This window comes from Rhipicephalus microplus, chromosome 2 (assembly GCF_043290135.1).
Source record: "Rhipicephalus microplus isolate Deutch F79 chromosome 2, USDA_Rmic, whole genome shotgun sequence".
Lineage (NCBI taxonomy): Eukaryota > Metazoa > Arthropoda > Arachnida > Ixodida > Ixodidae > Rhipicephalus > Rhipicephalus microplus.
Window position 1 is genome coordinate 266944658 of NC_134701.1, and position 15501 is coordinate 266960158.

General features: G+C 45.7%; 1 protein-coding gene across 1 annotated transcript; it reads right to left on the reverse strand.

Annotated features, from left to right (window-relative positions):
- Positions 1–4507: 4507 nt before the first annotated feature.
- LOC119170016 (membrane-associated progesterone receptor component 1) lies at positions 4508–14818 on the reverse strand. Its single transcript, XM_037421033.2, has 3 exons — positions 14441–14818; positions 11942–12091; positions 4508–4880 (listed from the first exon to the last, which is right to left on the reverse strand). The coding sequence occupies exons 1-3, from the start codon at positions 14775–14777 to the stop codon at positions 4720–4722; spliced, it is 648 nt and encodes a 215-aa protein (XP_037276930.2). The 5' UTR covers positions 14778–14818; the 3' UTR covers positions 4508–4719.
- Between the last annotated feature and the right edge of the window lie 683 nt (positions 14819–15501).

Here is a 15501-nt window from a genome sequence, read left to right on the forward strand (position 1 = left end):
TGGCCTTATTAGAGGTGTTACTGCCTCAGGAATTGACTGGCACAAAATATTTTCGGAATTTGCCAAACACAAACAGAGGTTTATTTGTAATACGCTGTAATTGATTTCTCTCTTCTCTCGTAATGACAAGAATTCTGGAAGTCAAGCAGAGAGAGATGGCATGGGGGAAAGAAGTTACGTGCGTCACGACCATTCAGCAATTGTTTTTTTTTTTTCATTGAAGTTAACTTTCAGTGCGATAGGCGTGCTTTGAAAATTAATTGTCCCTTCCAAGCCACGTGCTGCATGTCCGGCTTGTGTTCTCAGCAGCCTCGACTTCCGATCAGCAGTGTTTCCTGACCATGCTGAAAAAGTGTTGCAGGGCCCCTTTAAAAGTACTGCAACACTTTCGATGTAAATTGCTGAAGCGGCAGTTATAACTTTTGGAAATGAGAAAGCAGGAAAAACAGCAAGCTAACAAAACTACATCACCTATGGCATGGTCGTTGCCTTCTCCAGGTAATCTATGAGGCATGTAGCTTCAGCGTTTCCAGGGACACACCTTCACGAAAACTAAAATGTTTGCCCTTTATTAAGAAAACTACAAGGCTTGTTGACAAAACTGAATTGGTAATTCAGAAGATGCACAAAATTAGGTTGACAAATGCATTGGCATCTGCAATGCCAACATTTAAAGTGTTGTACAGTGTCACAGATTCTCTATTTTGTATTGCTCAGAGAAGTTTAAAACCTTGCCTTTCATTTCTCTATTTTGAACATAGGTCTACATTTAAAAAAAAAATCAAATATACATATGTAGCATTGCATACTAGTTGTCAAATGGTTGATAGTTGCTCTGGAGTCAATTTTTGTCTGTCCAGTCCGTGAAACTATGTAGATGGTATGGTGTTAAAGAGCTGTTTCCGCAGAAGTTCTGGTGCTGGCCTAATTTTTCTTGGTTGTGAACAAAAAATTAGCATGGTGGCTGAACAAAAAATCCAAGATTGATGCGAATTAAATAATAAAAGTCTTAAGTTCAAGTGAGAATCAAACCTAGCCAGGCCTTCTGCCTGACAAAGTGCTCTACCACAGAGTTGTGCCAGTGCTTGAAACTGTTTAAAAAGAAGGAAGTCCAATATGAATGTCATGTAGTACTGGGACTCTTCTCAACACATGCAATCTTCGATGGAACAAGTGTAGAATTGCACCAGGTACCATAACACGTGCGATTGCGCTAAGAGTGGTGGCGTAGACCCACCGATTACAAAGCACTTGGGCATACATAAATGATCAGTAGCAGCAGAATCAACTAAATGTGTAGGTGCGTGTGTTGCCTTACAGACATATAGTGGGTACTTTGCTACTTCCCAAAAGGAAGAGCTATGGCATAATAGGCATTCTAGGTTTGTTTGAATCAGCAAATGTTACGTGCACAGACATTTCTTTCTTTGCCGCACCAAGGAGCGAAGCCTGGCTAGATTGAGAAGGCGATGCGAAGGGTCATGATTATGCTTCTGTGGTGTTCTACTCTTGAAGGAGAAAATGGAGCCTGCTCCCAAGTTTTCTGCAACTCGCGTGCCTAGGCTATAAGTTATATGCCGCGAGACACTTTGAGTGAGGCACCAAACTGCTGGACTGCCACTGGTGGTATGTGGGTACAGTGCTCGAGCAGTCACCCAGAGGTTTCGGAGTCAAATCACGGCTGCGGCAGCCGTTTTTAGGGGCGCAGCTCCCCAAGGCGTGGGTCTGTCCATCCTCCGATGTATGTAGTAGTGGTAGTAGGTAGCTAGCCACCAGTGGCACAAACCCACTCTAGAGCGGGTATGTGCCACAGGGGATGCGAGATGGGAGATGGCGGTACTTGCAGTGTTCACTAGATGGACGAACGGACAGACAGACAAGCAGACAGATGGACGGCCTCACAGACAGACGGATGCGTGGATGGTCGCACGGAAGGACGGAAGCAAGAATGAACGGATGGATGGAAGCACGAACGGGCTGACAGACGCTTCGCCCCACTCATCACCATTCACTCCGGGAATATGCTGCGATTTTTTCATGGAGGTGAAATGTCGAAGCCTTGAATTTATGGATTTAGGCACATGGTATAGCATACCAGATGGTCAACATTTTTAAAGCCCTCCACTATGGTGTAACTCAATTATAACATGGTTCAAGGACGTAAAGCCCCACTGATTAATTTGAAGCAGCTCAAGAAACGAAGGAACACACACAACAGGACAAGCGCTGAAGCACTAGTTAAACTGATGGTTTATTATGATGGACTGTTTCATTCTGAAATTTTGCACAAAGGTAATTCAGTGAAATATATCGTATTTCTTGTAGTTATTCATTTCATACAGTATTTTCTTAAGGTAGCATTATCTGTGCTAACAAATTTCGTGAAGCTACCAAGGTTTCTTAGTTTCCCAGCAGTGGCATTGGAGCATAAGCCACTGCCCGTAAGCTTGCCACTGTCTGCAGACTTGTAAATTCAGATCGAGCCGCTCTTCTTGTTTCACTGTATATTGCAGTGTTATGTGCCCTCAGATTCTTTCTGGAGACAGCGCAGGCAGCGCCTGCCAGCGAGTTTCTCGATTGAAAACCACCCCGTCTACACAAGCACTACATTTTGACCTCCAAGGTATGCCAGTGGGAGATTTCTCCTGTGTGTGTTGAACAATAAAAATTTGCAGCGCGTGCATTAACTGAAGGTAGACTTCGAATCTTTGTCCAATCGTAGGCTTTAGTCTCTCATTGCCCATTAGCAGTGATTGGTATATTCCAGTAGGAAACACGGGTTCATCACTGCATGCTTTGCACCTCCCCAGGTTTCTCTTCAGCGCAACGCCGCATTGAGCACTAGCGTCAGTGCTGCCGCCACGGTAAGCGTAAGCGCCCACTGATTCGCATCGATACACATGGTTTAGCGGGAAATGGTGCAATATATTTTTCTACAGTTTCGCTTCGAAGTATATTAGAAAAATGATTATCTAATTTAATTTGCACTCGCACTTCAACATTCGAATTAGCTTTGCACCAATAATTTTGCTATTTGCACAGCTCTACTTCAAAGCTTGACTTTATCTACAAGATGCGAAGCATGCAAACACTTCTTAAGTGAAAATAGGGCTGAAAACGGAGGGTGTACAGAAAATTTCATTGAAAACAAATTGTGTTGACAATTTTTCAAAACAGGATTATGAATGGTAGTGTATTAGCGAAACTATTTTTTTCTTGTGTAAATATGCATGCCACAGGAAGCACAAGAAAGAGAAGCAACATTTTTGTTTGGAATATCCCACTTTTCTTTCTTTAATCACACAGACACCCACCATGCACACAAGTAGCTTTTCTATACACACTGCAGGTAACAGCCACAGTTGTGTCCATTGTCATCTAAAAGAAAAGTATTTAGAACTGAGGACATGCCCACAAGAATAGTAATTATGTACAAGTCTGTGCGTGGAAACGGGAAGGCAAGAAGCAAAAACAAGCACTTCTCACTCTCCAAATGCAAGACCCAACTGATGCTCCACAAAATATATATGCAATGTTAACCCATGGCTGCATCAGGTGCAGCACTGGGGCAAAGGAGAAATGTGGAAGCTGCCGTGTTGCAAAGGCACACCAAAGATGAATGCAGCCACAGTAGCAGCAGCATCTGGCATTCTTGGCAGGTTTTCCTTTGCTCATACAACAACGCTATAATGGGGTTGGGTGAGAAAAAAAGGGCTGCTCGAAACAGAAGAGAGGAAACGGAACAAAAGACGAATAGACATGCACTTACTTAAAACACACAAGGCCTGAAAATGTGCGACATCATAGTTACTGCTGCTGCACTGGCAATTGTGAACACAGTGGCAGGTCAGGGTGCCGCATCGCATAAGTGAGAGTCCATCGTGAAATTTACACTGGCTGTAAAGCTACCAGTGACAACAATTAAATTGTGTTTAGCTGGGCACACCAGCCTGGGTAACACAGTGGCAGGCCGTGGCAATTGCAAAGTACGACCCAGGGTGCTCGGTCGTAAAGCAAAACCGCGGCGACTTCAATATGCCCACACCTACGCATAACAATTTTTTAACTTATAAAGCATCAACTAACGTTATGTAGATAAGCGTACGACACTCCATCCTGCTCGCTCCATCAAAAAAGCCACATCAGCATTGCGCACAAACAATGTTGCCAAAAGAGGCAGATGAGAGCCAATCATTTGTGTCCCAGAATTTCCCTTGAACTGTGGCTAAAGGAATGCGAGGCTGCTCACTATGCGGAATAGACTGTTGCATCCGCTTAGATGCACAGTTATTTGTACCCTTCTCGAAGCACTGGCGGAAAGCATACAAGGTCCGTCACAGAGCAAGCGTCTGCACTAAGACTGTGTTTACACACCGACCGCTCCAGTCTAGAACAACGGCATAAATTTTCTCGGGTCTTGACTGCCTTCAACCTCTACTTGCATCAAATTACCAGAAAACACCTACCTTCATTTGCACTACAGTAATGCAGAGCATTTGCAAACACGCAACAATCAAGGCAGTTTATGTATTCACCATTTTGCGTAGTACGAGCACAGCACGATACCTTACATCAGCAGCACGACCTCCTCTAGGCACAGTGCAAAGAACCTGGCCACACACGCACATTGGAGAAGAAAACAAACAGTGACAAAATGAAGATATGTTCCCATGGCAGTTGGGCGATTGCGGAGGCAGCAATGTGTGTATGTGTAGCCCCTCAGTCCACATGCGGCTTAGCGTCACCACCCGATGCAGCGGCAGACTGATCACCGCCATCTTTCTTGGCAGCAGAGTCTGTAGCGGATGACTCCTCTTCGTCAGAGTAGTCAGTCGGCTCTTCACCCGGTTTCAGCAGACGCCCCACGTAGTGATACTTCTCTGCAGGTAGATCAAAAGAGAAACGATCAGATGCTTTAAAAAATAAGTGCCAAATGGACCCGTTTTCATAATTAACAGCACATACACTTCACCACTTGTAACGTAAATGCTTCTGAACTCAATAAAATACTATAATTTCAGACTTTTGCTGCCACTTTGGAGAAAGCATCTGTGCCAAAATGATCTGTGCTGCTCTTTGGTTTTTACACTTATGTGTGGAAAGTACCGTATAAACCGGACTATAGGTCGAGTGGGGATATAGGTCGACCCCCCAAGTTCAGGTTACCGAAAAAGAAAAAAAAAATGAAAACTGCCGAACCACATTTATTTGCGAATTGGGTGCACCGCACCCCGTTGTTGGAGCTCCCCTCAACCACCATTGCAACTGCTCCTATTCGTCCGACGAAGCACCACTGTCTTGTGAAGACGAGAGTTTGTCGCTGGCCGCCTCCCACAGGGCGTTGTCTTCAGCGCCATCCAACGAGTTGCCTGTGCAACACTTCTTCAAAGCATTTTCCACCATGGAATCCGGCAAGGAACGCCAGGCGGAAAGCACCCAGCCACAAACAGTCGCAAGCAGAGGCCTCTATAGGCGGCCTGTCGGTGTCTTGGGGTTGTCGCCAGACATCCACTCTTGGTATTCCAGCGGCACTCGGTCCTTGAACGGCTTGTTTAGCACATCGTCGGGCGGCTGGAGGGTGGACATCATACCACCTGGCATCACAGCGAGGTCCGTTTTCCCGTCGCCGAATGCGCGTTTCACTGCGTCGGTTAAGTGGCTACGAAATGCATCCAACACCAGCATGTTGCGAAGACAGCAGTGCACCTGGCAGACAGTTCCACACCACTCTTATCCATTCGAGCATCATGGCCTCGTCCATGTGTCCCTTTTTGTTGATGCAAACAACAACACCGGGGACACACACACACACACACACACACACACTTTCTTCGGCATTGTCTTCCGTTTGAAAATGATGAAGGGTGGAAGCTTTCTACCATCTGCCGTGCGTGCCAGCATAACGGTGAAACACGAGTGCTCGTTGCCAGTGGACAACAGCTTCACATCCTTAGCGCCGCTCTGCGCGACCGTGGTCGACGAAGGCATGTCAAACCACGGGGGGTCTCATCAACGTTGCCAATCTGCCCCATCATGTAGTCGTTCTGCTCCCGAAGCCGGTTCACGAAGCGCTGAAAGTTTATGAGCTTGTCCTTGAACTCCTTCGGCAGCTTTTGACAGATGGATGTGCGCCGCCGAAGACAAAATCTTTTGCGTCGCATAAATCGACGCACCCAAGAGTTTGGTGCACGAAACTTCTCTCGTGAGCCCAGCTTCTCGTGCGAGTTCCACGGCTTTCTTGCGAATGGTATCCACGGTCACTGGCAGCGAGCGCTCACGAACTTTCTGCACAAAGTCGGCTAGCTTATCCTCCAGCTGCGGATGAACAGCACTTCGTCCACGAAACGACATTTTTCGAAGATTGCACATCTGCAGCTTCCCTTTCTCGCCCTCCAATAGCGCACACTTTTTTCCGATACACCAAAGCAGCGCTGAGCAGCCATAATCCCGTTCGCTTCTGCAAACTCAACAACATCTAGCTTAAACGTAGCCGAGTACTGCCTCCTCGCACCGGTACTCATATTCAGTGAACAAAAAAAAAAGACCACTAAATATCCAGCGCAATGTCAAGCAGAGCGAAAACTCTGAACAGATCGGAAGCAAATCACGAACACAAAGAAAACCACGGAGAAGAAAAGGTAGGAGAGGTCCTGACTTCACTCGTGAAGCCGCGATGAAGCCAGAAGTCGGCCATATTGACTGGGTGAATTCTCCTCTCTTGTTTACATTCGAATGTAAAGCAGAAGGCGCGACTCTCTCTCCGGCTCAAAAAGCACGTGGGCTGCGCAGCACGTGTGTCGTGATGATCCTAAACTAATGGAACGGGGCTCATCACTCCGAGCCAGCGGGTCACCTTCGGCGAAATCATTTCGTCTGAGTAATAACAGGGAGTAACGGCTCGCCGACAACGAAGCAACTACGAAATAACGCGCGCTAGATGCACTGACAACGGCGAGTGTTTTCACGTCATTAATTCAGCAACTGTACAGACGACACGATCGGTCGTGCGCCTTCTACGGTTGCATTCCGCCACGGGGCCGACGCAGAGTACGGTCACCGTGTCCGTGTTCCGCGTGAAACTCACCGGCGTCAACATTCTGCGACCGTGGTAACTTTGAGCACGGTGCAAGTGACACTTAAACGCGATTGCTGTTATGTTGAGATTACATGCAATGCTGGTGGAGATTGTACGAAGCGTAACAGAAAAGGTATTTTAATACGCACATGCAAGTTGTTACTGTACACAACACGAAACTACGTATATGCACATGGTCCTCATAGCGTCTTGCTGGGCTCAACCGTGTTGTCCGTTGTCACAAGCAGGAGCACTGCTCAACCGTCACTCACCTGAAAGGCGTTCGTCGTCATTCAGCTTCGTCATGGTGACCAACGCAATTTCGCTGAACACTAAGTGCTTCATCCGCGTCATCCGCCGCACGACACATGTGTATGCACTCGTTCTATGCACTGTCGAAACCCCGTGATGGACAAAGGGATTTGTAAACGTTGCTAAGAGTACAGTAACTGCCAGGAGAACACTGCGTAACCAATAACGCGGCGCAGAGCACGGATACTGTCCGCCACTGCTCAGCACGAGACCTGGGGAGGCACACATGCCGCCGCCAGCCGCGGCCGCTCACTGCTAGACCAGCTCCACTGCGCAACACGTAACCATAGCAATGCCGCCATTGTGCGGAGGGAATATGGCCGCCATGATGTCATTTCCACCACACTTTTCACGCAAAGCACCGGCTGGGCATGCCCCTTCCTACCTTTCCTTCCTCCGTGAAGAAAACAGACGGAGAAAACAAAAAACAGCCTGCGATTGGATTTGGAGGCGGATATGGCCACGTCCGGGTTCTCAAGCACATGCAAGCCACAAGTCGCCAGACAGCGGCGCACTTTCGGCTAGACACCGCTATATAAGACGAGGGGCGGCTTTAGCTTATTTTATTGAAAATATCTCGACTTATATTCCGGTTTACACGGTAGTCATTTCCTTAGATTGTTTATTTCCCTTCTCCGCTCCCCCAACTTTACTTCGTTTGCTATGAGAAAACACTTTACTGTAAAGGACAGCCCTCAGGTATGAAACTTTCATAATTACAATCTTAGAAGGTTGTCAACATTCTGGCTACATGGCTCAATCGCTGGATAACCAACTGCTTGATATAGATGCAGTACAATAGTGCCAGAAAATACGACAAACTATATGTAAAGGAGGACACATTCACACGGTGCACGTTTTCCTCCTCCTCCTCTGATTTCAAGCAAGAACTAAAAAAAAAAACGGTGCCGAAGGCATAGCAGACAAAGGCTATTGGCAGATTCATAGTTTTAAAAGATGCATTGCTAGTGTGGTTGAAGAGTCAGGCTTCGAGGCTGTCCTGAACACTGCTATGCCAAAGTACATTGTGCCATCGCGCACGATTTCAAGAGCAGCAATTCCATTGACAAAATATATCAACATGGCGAGATTTACTGACACTGTGCCTTATTAGACCGATGAAAAAGTGGCTGTGTGTGCAGTCAAAGACCGTAGGGGGTAAATTATAGCCTGCACTTCAATAGATCGAGCTGCTCTAACGGAAGCAGAAGAGATTGTCATAGTCCTAACAATAAAATAGGGATGGACGCAAAATGCTCCATTAGCAAGCATTAGTAGCAATCATCAGCGACTCACAGAGAGCTTGCAGAAACTACATAAGGGGCGAAATTGGAGGACAGGCACTCCAAATATTGGTTGGGACCCAACAGTGAAATACGTTCCGACTGTTACATCAGCACCGGGACATAAGGGCGTGACTGGGAACCTGCACGTAGATAAGGCGGCTCAATGCTTTGCAAATTACCAAGCCACCTCATACTGCAGTATAGAACCTAGCTCCCTTAGACCTTCGCAGCTAAATGATCCTTAGATACTACAAAAAAAAAAAAAAAAGAGGTATCCATCCCCACGTGGTAAACTCACCGCTATGGAGGTGAACATACTATAAGCCTCCCAACCTCGACCAGGTGGCACTCCGATGCGCGCATTTCACCGCCTTTCTAGCAAAAACTGGTCGCTCGTCACATTGCTCCCGCCTTCTCACTGCGCTCTTTCAGCACGTTCACGTGCTCTGCACGCGCTGTCGTCTGGTCATCCTGCACATGTAGCTTGACCCATGATGTGATTCGAAGGTTTAAAAAGATCGAGATATAGAAAAACGTTTTCACGGTGTGAATCACACCACAATTGAGAGCGCTTAATTGATAACCTTTGCGAGACAGATAAATTTAGTCGTCAAAGAGGACGTGTTTGAGCATGTGCTATGTACGTGCCGATGGAGAACAGCAGCATTTTTATGACATTAATAATGAGGCGACAGCACGAACCCTATATGTGTGCTACTGGTAAAACGCGCATTTGCTGCGGCAGTCGTGTCTTCTCGGAGCTGTCAGTAAACCACCACTACCAAGCTTTCGCATGCGTTTGTATATAGCGCTCGAATTTTTATTTCTTAGATGCCAAGTTTGTCGTGCGTGAAGAGCATAAACTGACGTCTGCCCTGCCAGCGTACTCTGCTGTAAAAAAAAAACAAAAAAACACACTGTTCTTTTGACCCTACACCTTTTTGAGCGTGTGGCCTGCAGCCAAGGATGGGGACGGGCGATTCGTCAAAATCTTTTTAGCATTGTTGGCTTTCTCGGCCCACAGCCCAGCTCTGTACTCCCCCAACCAGGAGTGGGGGGTCATGTGACGAGGCCACGGGCCAGAAAAGCATTTTGGCTCATCGTCTGGATGCATGATAAAGGAGCTTAGTTCTCGAATTCACCACCGCGAAAATGTTTAGAATCCGTCAGATACAAGCGGAGTTACAGAAACTTGACACAGCCGGCAATTGCAATCTCTCTTCGCGACGAAAGTGCTGAAAGCCAGGCAGGGAGAGATGGCACAGGGAAAAATAATAGGTCATGCACGCCTCTCGACATTGACCGCTTTTTCTCTTCTTTGAATACGATACCTTAGAGCGATCACACGCACACACGGGGACAAGTCGCTACCTCCCGCGGCGACTGCAATAATATAGCGTGCCATGCTCAAATCAGTCAATGGCTGTGACGAGCAATTTTTCAGTTTGTAGGGTCATTTGTTGAGAAAAAAGAAAGCAATCTTTAGCCAACCTTGGGAATTTATTGTAAATTCCAAGCCACGTGTCGTGCTGTAGTATTTGGCTCGCGCGTTCTCGGGAGCCTTGACTACCCATCGGCAGAGTTTTCTGACCATGCTCAAAAAATGTCGCAGGGTCCCTTTAAGCCATTGTGAGAACAAGTTCGAACAAGACGCTTGATCGAACATTCCTTTTTATAAACACAACGTTTATATCGGCACGAAAACGACGTTGAACTCCAGAATTTTATTTGGTATGCCCACAAAATTCTTAAGAGGCTGGCCACAATGTGAGACTATGGATTGATTTGGATGACCAGGGGGTTCTCCTGCACCGAAGTCCAAGTACAAGAACCCACAAAGCAGTGCATAGGGGTTCGAGGCTCAAATATTTTTAAACACTAGGTCACAGATAAATGGCAGTACCGAATTTTCCTCTTTGATATCTTGGCACAAAACGAAATCTGTATTGTCTGCGTCAGGCTAGCCACACACTACAAGCCCGGCAGGCCGTCTGCATAAAAAAGTGTGCCAAATGTGCAGGAAGTGTGACAGCTGCATAGAATGAAAGCAGCGCAGCTGTTCTGGCCGGCTTGAGAGAACAAACAAGCACATCCGTTACCTCCGTAACATGGGGGCAACGCACTTTGCTTGAAAGTGCGCACTGAAACTTCACACGATGCGGGAACCAAGGCCAGCATTACGCAAGAATTTTCTTCACTCGATTCTACACCTCCAAATTACCACTAACAGACCAATCGTAGTTGATGATTGATTGATTCATTGATATGTGGGGTATAACGTCCCACAAACACCATATGATTATGAAAGAATCCGTAGTGGAGGGCTTCGGAAATTTTGACCACCTGGGGTTCCTTAACATGCACCCAAATCTGAGCACACGGGCCTACAGCATTTTCACTTCCACCAAAAATGCAGCCTCCGCAACTGGGATTTGATCCGGCGAGACCAATTGTAGTGATAACGTTGACAGCATATCATAAACCACTGAGTAACAGAGGAGAGACGTATTAAGAAAGATGTGGCAGTGTCCTGTTCTAGGATCTTAGTTGTATTCTTTTGCCATACTTAGACTCCATTTATGGTTCCAACGCCTCGGATCTGTAGACAAGTTACCTTTTTTCTGTGCAGTCTAACGCAGATGTAGACAGTTGACAGGCCCTGTGTATTGCTTTGTGTTCACACTTATCTTCATAAAGCACTTAAATACTGCTACTGCTGCCCATCAGAAATGGTACACTGACTGGACAGGTCGCCAAAGCTCAGGATTATTGTGCTCAAGTAGGCTTTCTGAGGGAGAACATCCAGAAATGGACAGGAAAAACAACTCTACTACTGCTATGCAATAATTAGTTGTTTGAATGGTCACCACAGTAGACACAGCCCCTCGAACAAGCATAGAATGCTTTTTTAGAACCTCGTTATACCTAGATAGTAATTACAAGATCAAAGTTCGTGGTCACCAAGAATTTAACTGGTATATTAAGTAGAGTTGAACTGTCTATACTAAAAGTTAACATAATAATTTTTAATGAGACACGGAGCCTCTTAACACTTAAATCCTCAAGCCCTGTGCGAAAAAAGCTGTTATTGACTTTCAGCAGCTATGAACTGCGCATTGTGGATAACAATCCAGGTTTTGGTGCTTCCTTAAGCAGAGAGTTCAAGACTAATCCAGAGCCCCTTTATTTCGCTTTTGATCATTTTTTAACTTTTTTGGCATTTCTCTGTAATGTCAGACCCCAGGTATTATTAGATGAAATAGCTTGCCTGTGAACTGCATCTCCCACTCTCGGACACTCTCCATCTCCATTGGGTTCAGGTCAGAGAGGTCATCGTAACCGTCCTTGGGCCGCTCCACGGAGAAAGTGGCCAGACCACGAGAGGCGTCGTAGCCCGCAAAGTTATGGTAGGGTCCACCTGGAATGTCACCACATATCGGATATGTCAAAGAATATAGTGCCACGAGTTATGCAGAAATCTATATGTGCATGCCAGGGTGCTATGCAAACCTCTTACTGCTTATACTATTAACAAAATCAACATTTGCACTGCTATCACTGCTGGCTTGTGTTTCACAGATAAAGGCAGTGTTCCCAAGCCTGAACACGGCAAGTGGACAGGAAGGAAAGTCACTCACAGTATCAAAAACTGAATTGATTCTACAGAACACAAGAGCTTTACACGTGCCAAAGCATGTCTCATACAGGACTAGAAATTCATGACAGTAGAGCAACAGGCTGCACATAGAATATTGTCCCATAACCCAATTGTCTCATAAGACATTACCGAATATATTTAGAAAATACTTCCGATGTTTTCATAGCAAGACAAATGCACAAGAGGTACAGTGGTTAAGGTGCGTGACTGCTCACCCAAAAGACACTACTTCAAGCCCAGCTACAGCCATCACATTTTTATGGAGGTAAAGTATTAGAAGTAATGCGCAATGTGAGTGCATTATAGAAAACTTTAGACAAAAATCCCACAAAGGTCCATATATGTCTTAATCACATTTTGTTTTTGGCACATAAAACCTTAGAGATTAAAACCTTTCATCTGCATTGCAACAATACAAGGGCTCTGGATTTTGCTCAGAATTAGCTGGTGTCCCCCCCCCCCCCACATACACACATTGCACATCTAAGACCTCCAGTAAGTCAGGTGCAACAGATTACTTGTTGTTCTTTGCCAATGCACACAGAACCAAACATGTGCTCAATTTGAAGAAAAAAAAGGGGGCGAGAGCCGATTGTGTACGCAATAGCATTTGTTCTTGTACTAACATGCATATAGAGCATAAATATTTTTGTGGAGTACAAAGTCTTTCAGTGCACACTAAAAAAAAATATGTCATTATGTGCATTGTTTAGGTGCCACAAAAGATCTTAAGACCCAAGCTGCAGTTACAGTAATGTGTAATACTGACAACTGCTACAACAAATGCTACAATTCAGCCACACAAAAGCAAGCTGTCAAAGATACACAGAAATACCACTTTTAATTTTTAACAAACTTGCACTGAAACCAGACTTGAGAATTGTAATTTTGCAATTGCAGCTTCGTAAACTGTGCACTCAACAGATTCACATTTTCGATAGACCATTCATGAGTGCCTGTAAAAAGGGCACTTTTGTCCAACCTCGAAAAGGTGCGATAGTAACAGGAAATATGAGAGCTGCTTCACAACATGCGCTTAAATGTGGCAATGTGGCATAGGAGGTTGAAGATGTACTCCCAGAGTACATACCTTTTTTTTATTTGAAATGCATGATCAAGCATTTGTTTCTCATACGCAATGAATATAATAATAATAATAATAATAATAATAATAATAATAATAATAATAATAATACCTGGGGTTCTTTAACGTGCACCTAAATAAAAGTACACGGGCCTCAGAAATTTTCGCCTCCATCGAAAATGCAGCCACCGCAGCCGGGATTCGATCCCGCATATACAATGCGGATAGTGTACACGTTCAAAACAGGGCTACGTGTTTTGGTAAACAACAGCTACATAAAGAATAAAACCGAGATTACCGATCGGAACAACTTGCGAACGAAAATAAGACTGTGCGACATCGCGCATTTTATTGGTCGGTGTATTTTGTTTCGGCTCGGCGATCAAGAAAACACATACATATTTATGAAAATTCCGCTGTCAATTTGGCGCTTGCCGGCCCCTTGTTGGGGTACACGAGGTGCTCCATTTAAGGCCTGTAATCAGCGAGCTGTCAATGCCGATAAAGTCGCGACGGGCACGTGTCATTGTAGAGACAGATTAAGAGTACAAACACGCTAGTCTCCTCACCCCAGGGCACACTCAGTACACTGATACACGGTGTTGAAAACCGCGATAACATGCGATGTGGATTAAATACAAACGTTTTGTTTGCCCTCCTCGCTGGCGTCTCCTAAGCGGCTGGGACGACGAGTTATGCAATGTGACGGGCGTAGCTCCGTGGCATAAATTTCTGTTGTTACCTCGGTGCTGCTTCTATTGTCAAGCGTTCTCCGAGCTACTCGCTTCCTTGTAGAGACAATAGCAGCTTCTAAAAGCCGGGTCAGACGAAGAAAAAAAAGAAGAAAAGCGAACTCGGCACAAGCGACCGTTTCGCGTTGTGACTAGGGGGACCTGCTGGTCAGCAAGCTAATGTAAACGTTCGCGACCAAAATAAGCAGCGCGCAGATAAATCCTTAAAGTCGGTACAGTCATAACAGCAGCAGCTGCCTACGTGTCTTTACCCAGTCGAAAACAATATCTTACCTGGACCGTAGAAATGCCGTCCTTTCGTGACGTCGAAAACTTTTCCGTTTACAGCCACGAGCACCCTGCCGTCTTCACCAGTGCCATCGTATTTACGAATTTCCTCGAGAGTCATGTCCCGCTTTTTCATAGGAGGAAGCTCGGGCTCACGCTTCACCTCGGAGCTCCGGCTGTGCTGTCTGCTGAAGAATATCTTGTAGATCAGGTAAATGCATATGGAGGCGAGTACCACGTTCAGTGGGCTCAGAAAGACCTCCGAGAAAAGACCGCTCCACGACGCCTCCTCGGCTGTTGCTGTTGAAGCGTCGGCCGATTTGGCCGCCTTGTGCTCCGCCATGACTGCTACGGCCACTCCGATCGTTTGCAGCTTTTGTCAACTTTCTGCGAGGAGGGCAGTTGAAAGGCATCATGGGCAAGCACGCGTTGTACGCAGTTTCGGTTTCGTTTTGTGGTTACGTCTCGTAGTCAAGCACAAAACAACACCGTTAGAGAAGTTCAGTGAAGTTGAAAGTAATAAGAACTCTCGCTTAAGGTAAAAACGTTCCTCCTGAAATGTTATGCAAGTACATTGTGGCTTTCAATGGCATGCACTCTCCGATAGCAACAGGTTGCAAAACAGCGGATCTCGCCACAAGGCGGGACAGAAAAAAGCTCCAACTCGATAGTTGCTATCTGACACTCTAAATTATTCGCCTTGCGTTGAGCTGTAAACAACTAGACCAACAACATGTTTTGAGACGTTGTGCCAGGTTTGGTGTAGAGCATCTGGCATGTCCTAATAGTTACAGCACAGCGCAAAAATATTGCTAGATTTGCCTTTGAAAATGCCGACGGTTACTCAACTTGTCGGTGCGACGACAGGCTTGGAAATGCAAAGCGTGTAATTTGCGTTGCAGTACGCAAATACATTGTGATGTGTTGGCGATGAATGATGAAGAAATATGTATTTGCACGTCTTTGCGCACTTCCACTAAGGTTTCACGAACGTGTTTAATTTCCGTGATGAATAAGATAACCCCAATCAGTAACCTTGTCATGGTGTAAAAAAAGTTCAATTTACT

What these genes read in the sequence shown, in the direction of transcription:
- LOC119170016 (XM_037421033.2), bottom strand. Translation starts at nt 14,777, where the DNA reads ATGGCGGAGCACAAGGCGGCCAAATCGGCCGACGCTTCAACAGCAACA. An exon ending in ACGGCATTTCTACGGTCCAG is followed by an intron (nt 12,092 to 14,440) that starts GTAAGATATTGT and finishes GTGACATTCCAG; the next exon opens with GTGGACCCTACCATAACTTT. An exon ending in GTGGGAGATGCAGTTCACAG is followed by an intron (nt 4,881 to 11,941) that starts GCAAGCTATTTC and finishes ATCTACCTGCAG; the next exon opens with AGAAGTATCACTACGTGGGG.